This window comes from Notolepis coatsorum, assembly GCF_963971535.1.
Source record: "Notolepis coatsorum genome assembly, chromosome: 7".
Taxonomy (NCBI): Eukaryota; Metazoa; Chordata; class Actinopteri; order Aulopiformes; family Paralepididae; genus Notolepis; species Notolepis coatsorum.
The window spans coordinates 4,846,167-4,863,151 of NC_140171.1; the positions used below are offsets into that span (position 1 = coordinate 4,846,167).

General features: G+C 39.3%; 1 protein-coding gene across 1 annotated transcript in view; it reads right to left on the reverse strand.

Moving 5' to 3' along the window:
* The window catches only part of LOC311232593 (nidogen-1-like), a gene marked incomplete at its 5' end in the record, with an annotated part of 86,299 nt that extends 70,849 nt beyond the window's left edge, over positions 1–15,450 (reverse strand). The window contains 6 exons of the mRNA XM_084319453.1: positions 117–362; positions 3,464–3,604; positions 7,095–7,705; positions 11,134–11,366; positions 14,654–14,962; positions 15,445–15,450. Coding sequence (XP_084175579.1) covers positions 117–362; positions 3,464–3,604; positions 7,095–7,705; positions 11,134–11,366; positions 14,654–14,962; positions 15,445–15,450 — 1,546 coding nt within the window. The remainder of the gene's footprint in view (positions 1–116; positions 363–3,463; positions 3,605–7,094; positions 7,706–11,133; positions 11,367–14,653; positions 14,963–15,444) is intronic.
* Between the last annotated feature and the right edge of the window lie 1,535 nt (positions 15,451–16,985).

The window sequence follows — 16,985 nt, forward strand, 5'->3', positions numbered from 1 at the left end:
GATATGATAATGGTATGGTATCTTATGGTATCGTATCTTATGGTATGTTATGGTATGGTATGGTAACCCTACGCGAGACGCGAGAGACGGAGACACAGTCAAGCCCCTCCCCATACCGATGAGGCTGAACCCGTTGTGGAAGCCGGGCTGCTCCAGGGCGAACGCCCAGCCGATGACTCCGCCCAGGGAGGCCAGGGGCTGCAGGGAGGGGCCCACGTCGTCGGGGATGGTGCTGATGGCCACGTAGGTGCGCCCGTCGTTGGCCACCACGTACGAGTGCAGGTCGTTGTTCCTGAACTCCACCGGCCTGCCGCCCACCGACACTCGGCCGTTCACCTTCCCGTTCATCCTCTGCGGCTTTCCTGCAGACCAGACGGGTTAGTTAACCTGCTGACAAGGGTGCAAGTTATACCATACACACCTGGTCATTATATAGTCTTTAGTTATATATACATAGTCTAGTCTTTATGTATATATAGTCTAGTCTTTAGGTATATACATAGTCTAGTCTTTAGTTATATATACATAGTCTAGTCTTTAGTTATATACATAGTCTAGTCTTTAGTTATATATACATAGTCTAGTCTTTAGTTATATACATAGTCTAGTCTTTAGGTATATATATAGTCTAGTCTTTAGTTATATACATAGTCTAGTCTTTAGGTATATATACATAGTCTAGTCTTTAGTTATATACATAGTCTAGTCTTTAGTTATACATAGTCTAGTCTTTAGTTATATATATAGTCTAGTCTTTAGTTATATATAGTCTAGTCTTTAGTTATATATACATAGTCTAGTCTTTAGTTATATACATAGTCTAGTCTTTAGTTATACATAGTCTAGTCTTTAGTTATATATATAGTCTAGTCTTTAGTTATATATAGTCTAGTCTTTAGTTATATATACATAGTCTAGTCTTTAGTTATACATAGTCTAGTCTTTAGTTATATATATAGTCTAGTCTTTAGTTATATATACATAGTCTAGTCTTTAGTTATATACATAGTCTAGTCTTTAGGTATATACATAGTCTAGTCTTTAGTTATACATAGTCTAGTCTTTAGTTATATATACATAGTCTAGTCTTTAGTTATATACATAGTCTAGTCTTTAGTTATATATAGTCTGGTCTTTAGTTATATACATAGTCTAGTCTTTAGTTATATACATAGTCTAGTCTTTAGTTATATATATAGTATAGTCTTTAGTTATATATATAGTCTAGTATTTAGGTATATACATAGTCTAGTCTTTAGTTATATATATAGTCTAGTCTTTAGTTATATATAGTCTAGTCTTTAGTTATATACATAGTCTAGTCTTTAGTTATATACATAGTATAGTCTTTAGTTATATATATAGTATAGTCTTTAGTTATATATATATAGTCTAGTATTTAGTTATATACATAGTCTAGTCTTTAGTTATATACATAGTCTAGTCTTTAGTTATATATATATATAGTCTAGTCTTTAGTTATATATAGTCTAGTCTTTAGTTATATACATAGTCTAGTCTTTAGTTATATACATAGTCTAGTCTTTAGTTATATACATAGTATAGTCTTTAGTTATATATACATAGTTTAGTCTTTAGTTATATATACATAGTTTAGTCTTTAGTTATATACATAGTCTAGTCTTTAGTTATATATAGTCTAGTCTTTAGTTATATACATAGTCTAGTCTTTAGTTATATATATAGTATAGTCTTTAGTTATATATATAGTCTAGTCTTTAGTTATATACATAGTCTAGTCTTTAGTTATATACATAGTCTAGTCTTTAGGTATATACATAGTCTAGTCTTTAGTTATATATATAGTATAGTCTTTAGTTATATATATAGTCTAGTCTTTAGTTATATACATAGTCTAGTCTTTAGTTATATACATAGTCTAGTCTTTAGTTATATACATAGTCTAGTCTTTAGGTATATATAGTCTAGTCTTTAGTTATATATACATAGTCTAGTCTTTAGTTATATACATAGTCTAGTCTTTAGTTATATACATAGTCTAGTCTTTAGTTATATATATAGTCTAGTCTTTAGTTATATATATAGTCTAGTCTTTAGTTATACATAGTCTAGTCTTTAGTTATATACATAGTCTAGTCTTTAGTTATATATAGTCTAGTCTTTAGTTATATATAGTCTAGTCTTTAGTTATATATATAGTCTAGTCTTTAGTTATATACATAGTCTAGTCTTTAGTTATATATACATAGTCTAGTCTTTAGTTATATATACATAGTCTAGTCTTTAGTTATATATACATAGTCTAGTCTTTAGTTATATACATAGTCTAGTCTTTAGTTATATATACATAGTCTAGTCTTTAGGTATATATATAGTCTAGTATTTAGTTATATACATAGTCTAGTCTTTAGTTATATACATAGTCTAGTCTTTAGTTATATATACATAGTCTAGTCTTTAGTTATATACATAGTCTAGTCTTTAGTTATATATACATAGTCTAGTCTTTAGGTATATACATAGTCTAGTCTTTAGTTTAGTTATATACATAGTCTAGTCTTTAGTTATATATATAGTCTAGTCTTTAGGTATATACATAGTCTAGTCTTTAGTTATATACATAGTCTAGTCTTTAGTTATATACATAGTCTAGTCTTTAGTTATATATACATAGTCTAGTCTTTAGGTATATACATAGTCTAGTATTTAGTTATATATAGTCTAGTCTTTAGTTATATATATAGTATAGTCTTTAGTTATATACATAGTCTGGACTTTAGTTATATACATAGTCTAGTCTTTAGTTATATATACATAGTCTAGTCTTTAGGTATATACAGTCTAGTCTTTAGTTATATATATAGTCTAGTCTTTAGTTATATATACATAGTCTAGTCTTTAGTTATATATAGTCTAGTCTTTAGTTATATACATAGTCTAGTCTTTAGTTATATACATAGTCTAGTCTTTAGTTATATACATAGTATAGTCTTTAGGTATATACATAGTCTAGTATTTAGTTATATATACATAGTCTAGTCTTTAGTTATATACATAGTCTGGTCTTTAGTTATATACATAGTCTAGTATTTAGTTATATATATAACAAGTCTTTAATTATATACATAGTCTAGTCTTTGTTCAAATAAGTGTTAAATAGCTCTACATTCCAACAGCCATGACTGATGCTCTGTAGTAACTGCTCTGATGACTTGTCGCACAGAACTTGTAAGTCGCTTTGGATAAAAGCGTCAGCTAAATGACTAAATGTAAAATGTAAATGTAGTAAACACAAAATAAATCTTCTGGTAGTAAGATAAGTGTATTTCCTTGCCTAGCTTCTATTATCTACTATTATCTACTATGTGCCTATCCTACCTGTTCTTCCTACATACAGTATTTCACTGATCTTACTTGGTCCCTCACTAAATCTAATAATGGTTGTAACGTTACCGTAGCACCAAGGCTAACACACGGTTACCTTCAGCGACGCAGTCCTTTCCGTTGCCATAGAAACCAGGCTTACAATGGCAGCAGTAGCCGTGGCTGTAGTCCCTGCACTCAGCGAACGCCGAGCACTTCTGCCCGCTGTTGGCACACGTCTCAAAGTTGTACGCAAACACTGCAAGAAGAACCAAAACAAACACCTATCAATACTGCAAGAAGAACCAAAACACAAATCCATCAAACATCTGAAAGAAGAACCAAAACAAACACCTATCAAACACTGCAAGAAGAACCAAAACAAACACCTATCAAACACTGCAAGAAGAACCAAAACAAACACCTATCAAACACTGCAAGAAGAACCAAAACAAACACCTATCAAACACTGCAAGAAGAACCAAAAACAAACACCTATCAATACTGCAAGAAGAACCAAAAACAAACACCTATCAATACTGCAAGAAGAACCAAAACAAACACCTATCAAACACTGCAAGAAGAACCAAAACAAAAACCTATCAAACACAGGAAGAAGAACCAAAACAAACACCTATCAAACACTGCAAGAAGAATCAAAACAAACACCTATCAAACACTACAAGAAGAACAAAAACAAACACCTATCAAACACTGCAAGAAGAACCAAAACAAACACATATCAAACACTGCAAGAAGAACCAAAACAAACACATATCAATACTGCAAGAAGAACCAAAACAAACACCTATCAAACACAGGAAGAAGAACCAAAACAAACACCTATCAAACACAGGAAGAAGAACCTAAACAAACACCTATCAAACACTGCAAGAAGAACCAAAACAAAAACCTATCAAACACTGCAAGAAGAACCAAAACAAACACCTATCAAACACTACAAGAAGAACAAAAACAAACACCTATCAAACACTGCAAGAAGAACCAAAACAAACACCTATCAAACACTGCAAGAAGAACCAAAACAAACACATATCAATACTGCAAGAAGAACCAAAACAAACACCTATCAAACACTGCAAGAAGAACCAAAACAAACACCTATCAAACACAGGAAGAAGAACCAAAACAAACACCTATCAAACACAGGAAGAAGAACCAAAACAAACACCTATCAATACTGCAAGAAGAACCAAAACAAACACCTATCAAACACTGCAAGAAGAACAAAAACAAACACCTATCAAACACTACAAGAAGAACAAAAACAAACACCTATCAAACACTGCAAGAAGAACCAAAACAAACACCTATCAAACACTGCAAGAAGAACCAAAACAAACACCTATCAAACACTGCAAGAAGAACCAAAACAAACACCTATCAAACACTGCAAGAAGAACCAAAATAAACACCTATCAATACTGCAAGAAGAACCAAAACAAACACCTATCAAACACTGCAAGAAGAACCAAAACAAAAACCTATCAAACACAGGAAGAAGAACCAAAACAAACACCTATCAAACACTGCAAGAAGAACCAAAACAAAAACCTATCAAACACTGCAAGAAGAACCAAAACAAACACCTATCAAACACTACAAGAAGAACAAAAACAAACACCTATCAAACACTGCAAGAAGAACCAAAACAAACACCTATCAAACACTACAAGAAGAACAAAAACAAACACCTATCAAACACTGCAAGAAGAACCAAAACAAACACCTATCAAACACTACAAGAAGAACAAAAACAAACACCTATCAAACACTGCAAGAAGAACCAAAACAAACACCTATCAAACACTGCAAGAAGAACCAAAACAAAACACCTATCAAACACTACAAGAACAAAAAAAACGATCTAACACTGCAAGAAGAACCAAAACAAACACCTATCAAACACTGCAAGAAGAACCAAAACAAACACCTATCAAACACAGGAAGAAGAACCAAAACAAACACCTATCAAACACAGGAAGAAGAACCAAAACAAACACAACAGTCTTCAATGGGGAATAGGCCGACTAAGGAACTGACTCTGGGATGATTTATTTTGGAAGGTAACACTAAAAGTTGGCTCCTAGCTTCATATGTTCACCTACCAAATTACATGTATGTACGTTGTTTATTTTAACCCTCTCGAAAGCCTAATACAATAAAAAAAATGTATGTCTGTTTTTATAATGTATTGGAAACTTTTCTTTTTCACACTCGTGCCTTAACACATCCAGCGCCGGAAACGGCTTACGACGTGTTTCAAGTTCATGCTAAATCTGCCATTCCACGGCATACAACGTTATTGAGATCATATTTCATTTTTCCGCCATGTTATTCATAATTCCCTCACAGAGCCTGGTCTGATGCAGTGGGAGCATGCACAACTCTGCAACGCTTCAATACTGCCGCCTGGTGGATGATCGGCGAGTTACCAAACCGGAAATGGACGAGTCGATCTCGGTGCGTCTGGGAAATGCGTCCGGCACTCACATATTATTATTATTATAATATTATTGTCGCGGGACTCAAGACACACACTGTGTATATGGACACTGTGTATATGGATCGCTGCCATAACTCAATAATCGACATGATTTGGGCTGTTATTATTATTATACAAACCGGAAATGGATCGACTCGATCGCCGTCAAATAAGTGGGATCTTTTTGCTCCAGTCTCAGCGGCCAACGGTAAGAGGACGCTGACGTCATTTTCAAGGCGATTGTACATTTCTTTGTTTACAAACCAACTGATCAATAAATCAACCCATACTACATAAAGTATTTACTGACGATCACAGACTTATAAACGACCACCCCCCCCCCCCCCCGTTCATCCGCGCATGATGAGTCATAACGTTTAGGATCGTATTCAGTTGGATTTTTTAATATAGCGTGTATCACGAATAAACTGCAATCGATAATCTATATTATGCGTTTAGGCCTATAACTAGCGTTCTAGGAATTACTGCAGAAAACGATAAAAACATATTTATATTCCGGTATTTTCGTATGAATCTATGAATGAAAAAGTATAATGTTCCCACATCCTGAACGATAGATAATCGATGTTGAATGGGCCATAGTAATGTCAATTTAGCAATACAATTTAAAAAGTTATAGCCCTGCAAAGAAGGTGAGCGACTCCATAGGGTTACAGCACTGGCAGAGAGTGGTATAAGATGGGCTAGAAGCGTGGCAGGGAATGTGATTAACCACCAAACATCAGATCTGTGATTAACCATCAAACATCAGATCTGTGATTAACCATCAAACATCAGATCTGTGATTAACCATCAAACATCAGATCTGTGATTAACCATTAAACATCAGATCTGTGATTAACGATCAAACAACAGATCTGTGATTAACCATCAGATCTGTGATTAACCATCAAACATCAGATCTGTGATTAACCACAAAGCATCAGATCTGTGATTAACCATCAAACATCAGATCTGTGATTAACCACCAAACATCAGATCTGTGATTAACCACCAAGCATCAGATCTGTGATTAACCATCAAACATCAGATCTGTGATTAACCACCAAACATCAGATCTGTGATTAACCATTAACCATCAGATCTGTGATTAACCATCAAACATCAGATCTGTGATTAACCACCAAACATCAGATCTGTGATTAACCATCAAACATCAGATCTGTGATTAACCACCAAACATCAGATCTGTGATTAACCATTAAATGTGCGTGTGATTTACCGTCCACATCTAGGTCTTCGTCCACCACCACTACCTGTGGATTCTGGGGACGGGATCGGGGGGGTTCAGGGTATCGCGGTTCCACGGGCTCTGGGTCGGGGTACCTTGGTTCCACGGGCTCTGGGTCGGGGTACCTTGGTTCCACGGGCTCTGGGTCGGGGTACCTTGGTTCCGTGTGCTTTGTGTCGGGGTACCTTGGTTCCACATGCTTTGTGTCGGGGTACCTTGGTTCCGCATGCTTTGTATCGGGGTACCTTGGTTCCGCGTGCTTCGTATCGGGGTACCTTGGTTCCACAGGCTCTGGGTCGGGGTACCTTGGTTCCACAGGCTCTGGGTCGGGGTACGTCGGCTCCACTGGCTCTCGGTCGGGGTACCAGAAGGGATACCTCGGCTGATATCCCACCGGGTGGACGGTTGGAGCCTCCTGCTCTTCCTCCTCCTCCTCTTCCTCCTGTTCTGCCCCGGGTTGCCTTGGCGACAGAGGCACCACAGGCTTGCCTAGGTCCCCCTCTGAGGGTAAGTGGGTGGCCAGGCCTGGTGTAATGGCGTGAAAGAATGGCGAGGTGCCGATCTCGTACACCCAAACCCCCCGGCGCCCTGAGTTTGTCCTCCTGGTGAGAGAGGGAGAGGGGGGCGAGGAAAAGGAGGAATTAGGCAGATTGGATTAGAGGCAGATTACCCACTAATATAGCCTTATATAGGGCCTTAAAAATTAACAAATGAGAAGGTTGCCTGGCCCTCTCTGACGGAGAGGCGCACCAAACACTGGAATTTGTCAAATTTGAAGGCCCTTGTTGGTAAGCTACCTCCTTATACTACATCGTTATTGTAAAGCTACCTCCTTATACTACATCATTATCGGTAAGCTACCTCCTTATACTACATCATTATCGGTAAGCGACCTCCTTATACTACATCATTATTGGTAAGCTACCTCCTTATACTACATCATTATCGGTAAGCTACCTCCTTAAACTACATCATTATTGGTAAGCTACCTCCTTATACTACATCATTATTGGTAAGTTACCTCCTTATACTACATCATTATTGGTAAGCTACCTCCTTAAACTACATCATTATTGGTAAGCTACCTCCTTATACTACATCATTATTGGTAAGCTACCTTCTTATACTACATCATTATTGGTAAGCTACCTCCTTATACTACATCATTATTGGTAAGCTACCTCCTTATACTACATCATTATCGGTAAGCTACCTCCTTATACTACATCATTATTGTAAAGCTACCTCCTTATACTACATCATTATTGGTAAACTACCTCCTTATACTACATCATTATTGGTAAGATACCTCCTTATACTACATCATTATCGGTAAGCTACCTCCTTATACTACATCATTATCGGTAAGCTACCTCCTTATACTACATCATTATTGTAAAGCTACCTCCTTATACTACATCATTATTGGTAAGCTACCTCCTTATACTACATCATCATTGGTAAGCTACCTCCTTATACTACATCATTATTGGTAAGCTACCTCCTTATACTACATCATTATTGGTAAGCTACCTCCTTATACTACATCATTATTGGTAAGTTACCTCCTTATACTACATCATTATTGGTAAGCTACCTCCTTAAACTACATCATTATTGGTAAGCTACCTCCTTATACTACATCATTATTGGTAAGCTACCTTCTTATACTACATCATTATTGGTAAGCTACCTCCTTATACTACATCATTATTGGTAAGCTACCTCCTTATACTACATCATTATCGGTAAGCTACCTCCTTATACTACATCATTATTGTAAAGCTACCTCCTTATACTACATCATTATTGGTAAGCTACCTCCTTATACTACATCATTATTGGTAAGATACCTCCTTATACTACATCATTATCGGTAAGCTACCTCCTTATACTACATCATTATCGGTAAGCTACCTCCTTATACTACATCATTATTGTAAAGCTACCTCCTTATACTACATCATTATTGGTAAGCTACCTCCTTATACTACATCATCATTGGTAAGCTACCTCCTTATACTACATCATTATTGGTAAGCTACCTCCTTATACTACATCATTATTGGTAAGTTACCTCCTTATACTACATCATTATTGGTAAGCTACCTCCTTAAACTACATCATTATTGGTAAGCTACCTCCTTATACTACATCATTATTGGTAAGCTACCTTCTTATACTACATCATTATTGGTAAGCTACCTCCTTATACTACATCATTATTGGTAAGCTACCTCCTTATACTACATCATTATCGGTAAGCTACCTCCTTATACTACATCATTATTGTAAAGCTACCTCCTTATACTACATCATTATTGGTAAGCTACCTCCTTATACTACATCATTATTGGTAAGATACCTCCTTATACTACATCATTATCGGTAAGCTACCTCCTTATACTACATCATTATCGGTAAGCTACCTCCTTATACTACATCATTATTGTAAAGCTACCTCCTTATACTACATCATTATTGGTAAGCTACCTCCTTATACTACATCATTATTGGTAAGCTACCTCCTTATACTACATCATTATTGGTAAGCTACCTCCTTATACTACATCATTATCGGTAAGCTACCTCCTTAAACTACATCATTATTGGAATGGAACCCGTTCCAGTGACTGGCTGGTCCTGAAGATCCCCAGAGTTTGCTCAGAACAGGGTAAGTCTGCATTTAGCTATGATGCCCCTCTAGCTCATGGAATGAACTCCAACAGTCCTTAAAGGAAAACTCCAACATTTTGGGAAATTAGCTTATTTGCCATCTACCCTGGAGTTAGACAAGATATACCTTTTTTCTTCTCTGTGCGTGCAGTAGGAGTAGGAAGACGCGCACCGTTAGCCTAGCTTAGCGTCAGTCACTGGAAGTAGGTTCCTCCATTAGCCTAGTTCCCAACGTCTTCCTACTCCTACTGCATGCACAGAGAAGAAAAAGGTATGTATCGTCTTGTCTAACTCCAGGGTAGATGGCAAATAAGCTAATTTCCCAAAATGTTGGAGTTTTCCTTTAAAGCTCGAAATTCTCCCCTCTGTTGCAGAGTTTAAAACCTTGATCTCCAACCTTTGTCAATCAAGTTGTACGTGTTTTAATTGATTTTTAATTGAAGTTATCCTTGCTTTTTGTCTCGCCTTGTTGTCTTATTGTTATGATTTTATACAGTATGCTGTGTGATGTTATATACTTTTTTTTTTTTTTTTGCTTATTTCTGTATGTACACTCGACGTGACTGTAAATGAGGGAAACCTCAGTTGCCTTTCAAGTTTAAATAAAGGTTAAATGAATTAAAAGAAAATAGCAAACATCAGCTTTTTCCCCCCTTCTTTCAGCAAATTGGTAGTTGTTTAGATTGTATATAAGGTATATTGTATGAGGGCGGTCAGGTGGCGTAGCGGAGATTGCGTTCGTCACCAACCCCGGAGACGCTGGATTCTCCTGTTCGAATCCAGCTCACAGCTCCGGCGTTGTCACCAGCTTGGCTGGCCGTCTGCACTAATACAATTGGCTGTATTAGAGGGTGGGAGAAGCTGGCGGGGTGGGTCCGGGTCGTTGTAAACAGCGACTCCTACAGTTCGGTCGGGGCGCCTGCTAAGCGCGGATAGGATCTAAGTGGGATAGTGTGATCCTTCCACACGTTACACCCTCTCAGTGAGAGTCCGCGCTGCCAGGTGAAAAGAAGCGGTTGATTGGCTAGACGTGTGTCGGAGGAAGCACGTGGTAGCCTCCACTCTCCCAGACCGACTGTAGGTGCGCAGCGACCAGGAAGGGGATTGGGAATTGGCATAACGAATAACATTGGGATGGGAGAAAATCTGAGGAAAAAGGAGGAAAAAAAAAAAAAATATATATATATTGTATGGTATTTTCAATGTACTGTATATATATTATACGTGTCCCTGTAGCTCGGAGGCTGTGATCTGTATTGTTGACAATATTCACGTTCGACCCTAGCGCACGGGTCGAACGGATCAAAGCCGGCGTTCGGCCTCGTTCTCAAAACGACACCCATCACGCACGTACTCTGACAGTTCCCTGACGGAGGCCTCTTCTTCCGTGGTGGCGCGGTAGTAGGTGCCCTGGGCGGCGCTCCAGCTGAACCAGCCCTTCACCGGCCCTTGGTTGAAGCCGGCCTCCGCGGGCTTGCTCTCGCCCTCCACGAGAGTGGAGAGGTACTGCAGGCCCTCGCTGGGGTACAGGAGGATGGCGTAGGAGGCCGAGGCCATGGAGGCGACCACCAGCTGGAAGGTGTTCCTCTGGAAGACAACAACAAACGGGAAAAACACACCATGGGGTCAATTCTGGGGGGCGGGGCCAAGAGACTGTGTGGGTATGAGCTGCCATTGGCCGACCCGTTTCAGTGGGATAAGTCTCCTCCCCTTCCTGCGACACCGTCTCGCGCCGTCGTCGCTGCATCGAGTTCAAGTTCAAGTTTGTTTTTATTTGTCCGAACAAAAATACAGTATACCTTATAGGGCTGACCCCTATTAGTCGATTAGTCGACTAATCGGTCGAAAGGGGCCGTAGTCGACTAACCAACCTCTTAGTCGAATAGTAAAAAAATAAAAATAAAATAAAAAAATATAATATATATATATATTTTTTTTTTAGATTTTTTGTATCAGTCTTTCCAAAAGAAAAGAGGCCTAGAAGCGTGGCTAACGCTAATGGCACGCATACCAGAGGCTAACTGCCTACGAAAACAGGCACAGAGGCACTGAAAGAGGATTTCACCCGTCTAATGAAACACACTAGACTAGACAAATATCAAGATGTATCCATCAGTGGACCAATTGCATGCTTTCGCAGAGGACAAGAAGCCTTCAGTTGACTCCTTCAGACATTAAGCACCCCCCACAGCCCAAATGGAATGATAAAAAAAATAAATAAAATATATTTTAATTAAAAAATATATATATTATACTTTTTTTTTTTTTTTTTTTTTTTTAGTCGACCAATAGTCGACTAACGGCACATTTTGGCCAATTATAGTCGACCATCCAAATCCTTAGTCGGGGACAGCCCTAATATATACCCAATAGGACCAGATTCTTCTCAGAAAGACCTGCCACACAGTGTGTGTTGGAGGCTGAACACAACAGCCCTGCAGAACTCTAACCCCATATGCTAGCGGCTAGCCTGTACCTAATATGTAGTATTATTGTTTGTTTGTACATTGTCTGTACATAAATGTCTGATGTAAATATTTTGCATAATGTGTTTTTAACCTGTTCTTAATGACCTGTATGCCATATTATATGTTATGCTTTCTTTTTGAGGCTTTTTAACACCAGGTCCAGGGTCAACAGTTGGAAATTATAGCTTTGGCTTAACACTGTCTCACACATTTACTTTATGTTCATTAATGTGTGCTGTCCCTGTTCACATAAAGTTTAAACTGAAACTGAAACTGAACACGGATCAGTCTGCTTCTCAGAATGACCTACCACACAGTGTGTGTTGGAGGCTGAACTGAACACGGATCAGTCTCGTAGAAGGCAAAGTGCAATGCCTCTGACACGCCACTAGGTGCAGAGTGGCTAACCGTGACCGACTGACGGAGTAAGTGATTTCGTTTTTAAAAAGTGAGCTAATTGGAACGGAAGGCAGGGTTTTTGGGAAATAAATGTGTTACATTACTATTGTTTGAGTACTCATGATATGTGATTATTATCATTATTGATGATTGATAATAATTATTAATAATGACTCAGATGATGGAATCAGTGAAATTGATTAATGAAACGTGAGGTAAATGTGCTTTTTTCCAGAAGTTAGCACCACCGTTATCATGTTGACCCACCTGACAGAATTGATCTATCCCAAGCTCCACCCTCTTTTTTTGACCCTCCAATCACAAGCATTGCTTTTTTCAATCAAGCTAATGATTGGCAAAAGATCGGTCAATTAGCTGCTTGGACCATCACAGCAAGAACTACGCACTACGGACACCTACTGCTCCTACATAGTTAGGATGAGTTTGACACGGAGGAACACATTCCTGGTATAAGTACAAGACAAATGAGAATGGGTGTTCTATCACTCTCTGTCAACAAAAGCAGCAGCACTGTATTTTAATGCCATTATTATGTCACACTTAACATACTGTCTGACTAGCTGGACACAAGCCTCCTGTACAACATTACGATCTGTACAGGTAGTTTACCATCAGGCTGTGAAAGTTCTGGACAGGAAAACAAACAGCCACCACCATTGTTATAGCATAGCAAACCAGAACCTACTGAGCTGGGACAATCTTGTCAAATTCAAAGATGCCTGCCTTACCTATAAAATCCTACATGGCTTGGCTCCTCCCCCCCTCTGTACTTTCATAAAACAGAAAGCATCTGCTGATAGATATACCAGGTCTGTAGTCAGAGGGGACTGTGTAGTCCCAAACAGGAGGTCTGCTTTTAGTCAGACAGCCTTTTCCGTGAGAGCAGCCCACACCTGGAACAGTCTGCCAACACGGCTCAGGGAGTATCAAAGTTACATCTCATTTAAAACTAACTTAAAATCATGGTTGAGAGATGGTCAAGTGTGCGACCATTTTAACTGAGGGGTTGTATTTTAATGTATGTATTTTAGTGTATTGTAACCTATACTGATTCCTACTGTGTTTTAATTATTGTACTATGTTTTTTAACTGAGGGGTTGCATTTTAATGTATTTATTTGTATGTATTTTAGTGTATTGTAACCTATATTGATTCCTACTGTGTTTTAATTATTGTACTATGTTTTAATTATTGTTGTGCTCATGTCACCTGCCCCAGAGACTACAGTTGAAAATTAGCCAACTTGGCTAAACTGGCATATTTACAGTCAAATGTTCCTTAATATGCACTGTCTCTGTATTTTAAACCAATAAATACAAATACAAATCATCAGCAAGAAAACTGATTTTTTTTTTAATGTACTTTTTCTCCTCTTTTTTTTCTGTATTTTTTCTCCCATACCAATTTACTCGTTATGCCAATCACCCTGAGCAGGAAGCACATGTTTAAAGGTGCTATACAGTAGATACAGATTTAATGTAGAGTCATTAAAAAAAAAGTAGAAATCCACAGAGATTTTTAGAAAGGTGCGGAATAAAAGTATTGCTCCCCAAAATAATGATTGATTAATGAATAAAAAAAGAAATGTTGGCAGGTCCAAAATTAATGTCGTTGTTTTCATGTTGTTTACATGTATGTCCCCATCCCCCCCACGTGGAACGCACCTGATTGGATACATGCTGGTTCTCTAGTGCGACACCTGGTGGCAGGAAGTTATCTACAGCACCTTTAATAATAATAATAATAATAATAATAAATTGTATTTGTATTGCACTTTTCGTTCACTAGGATCCCAAAGTGCTACAGGGTTAAAACATAGTTAAGAAATGTTAATAATTATTAATAATAATCAAATAAAATACAGAATAAAATGTTTATAAAAATTACAAATAAAACATAGTATAAACAGAAAAACCGCACAAGAAAAAAGAAAATCAAACAAGAAAAAAAGAAAAAGCCAGCAATCATCATTAACTCCTCCCTCACCTTGGCGTCCAGCCCGTCTCCTCGCCCGGCGGGCGTCCCGTGGGCGGCGGGCATGTCGTCCCAGGTGACGACGAGGGCGTGGAGGGGCTCCACCTCGTCGTCCTGGGGGAACGCCTGGCTGATGTGCTCCGTCGCCCTCTGCAGCGCCTCCGGCCCGCTGTCCTGCCTGAAGTACACGTTCCCCTCGCCGCCGCCGCTGTCCAGGTCCCCCAGGAACGCCGCGATCATCCCGAAGTCCACCGGCGTCTTCCCCAGGTACTCTGCCTCCGCCGGGGGCTCGGCGACGCCCACCAAGCCGTTGGTGTTGATCTGGAACGGGGGAGATTCGAACGCAACTTAAATACCCGATAGACTGTTTTGTTTGATTTGCTTAAATTATTTTTTTTTATTTTTTTTTACCAGGAAGTCCCATTGATATATTATACTCTCTTTTGCAAGGGAGACCTGACCAAGATGACAGCAATAACATTTGCAATAATATCAGACCGCAATAAAATGTGCGGTACATCACACAAGAACATAATAAGAGTGCGTGTATACAATATACAATACATGTAAACACAAAAACACAAAACAGAATAGTCTACATAATAGTAAAAGTGTATGACAGTAAAATACAGGCGGGTAATACAGTAATTTTGCAGTTTTGCAGTTGGGACCCGGCTACAGAAAGCAGCGACATTCTTCTTGTAGGAAGTTATGTAAATGGCCACTTCGACCGACTTTAAACCCTAAATATTCTGGTTCTGTTGTGAGGAGGACGTGTGATGATGATCAGACCTAAAACGGACCGACATGTTCTGTTGTAGGGCTGTACCGAATGTCATTTTTATTTTATTTTATTTATTATATTTTTCCCCCTTTTCTTTTTTCCATTTTTCTCCCATCCCAATGTTAGTCGTTATGCCAATTCCCAATCCCCTTCCTGGTCGTTGTGCACTCTACCCCCTACAGTCGGTCTGGGAGGGCGGAGACTATCACATGCTTCCTCCGACACATGTGTACCCAGCCCACCGCTTCTTTTCACCTGGCAGCACGGACTCTCGCTGGGAGAGTGTAACGTGTGGAAGGGTCACACTACCTCCCTCCAGATCCTTCCCTTGCTGTGCAGGCGCCCCGACCGAACTGTAGGAGTCGCTGTTTACAACGACCAGGACCCACCCACGCCGGCTTCCCACCCGCTGACACTGCCAATCGAGCCAGTATGATGGCCGGCCAAGCCGGAGGCACCACAGCCGGATTCGATCCCACTGGCTCTGTGGTGGTAGACAGACCGCTGCGCTACCCGGCCGCACCATTATTTTTTTTTTTACATTCGAAGCTTCTATTGAAGTATATAAAAGTGGTTACGCTCCTGAAATGCAATATGGACAAGATATACCAGGTTGCGTTGCAAAAAGTCAGACCTGGCTGTATCCGATTTAGGGCCACCTATGAAAGTGGCCCAAATCAGAATTGAAAAGATCAGATTCCACGTGATTTGTGCTGTGTTCACACTGTTGTGAAACGAACTAGATCTGAGTCACATTTATGTATATAAAAAAGATAAATAAAAAAAACATTTGACCAATATCGCTTGCAGTGAGAACATGGCCTATTTTGGAAATACCATTGTGTTGTTTTTTTTCATAAGAGAGAAAGAAAGAAAGGAAAAAAGGACATTCTTGAAAAGAAGGAGGGTGAGACCAGGGGCTTAAGTCAGGGGCGACCAGGCTTTCTGTCGCCTGCGCACTGAAACATGGCCACTGGCCTGTGACTCCTCGTTAACGCGCAACAAGCGCGGAATCTTCCAGAGAGAAGCGGCCGGAGGCACCAGCCACCCACCCGCGCAGGCTGGAGCACTCGCTCGCCTTATCAACCTACAGGCATTCTATGGAATAACTTTCCATACCAACTAACCTCGGGAAGGATAAGGAAGGACAATGAAAGAATGGGGTCTTTTGTGACCTCACAAACTCCTTATCCACACCCGTGTCGCACGGAGGCCGCGGTCCGGACCCCCGGAATGTCCCGTGGGCCACTGGCCCCCCGCGCCCGCAGAGGGGCAGAGAGATTATTATTATTTAGTTGAAACAAGGGTCTAAAAGTTCTCCTCGTCAGATGATCTCATCCGCTTGACTTTCAAAACAAGAAAACGGTGGGTTTGAAAGAGAGAAAACACTGAGGAGAATATGTACAAATGTAAGCCTCGCAGTGTCACAATCCGCCTAACAGTCGAGCTTTATGAGACAAATGTTTGATTTGATTCAAATGTGTTGTCATGCAGCACAAGTACGGTACAATGAAAAGAAGTTTGGCGTCCAACCAGAGTGCAAATGTAACAGTAAAGCGC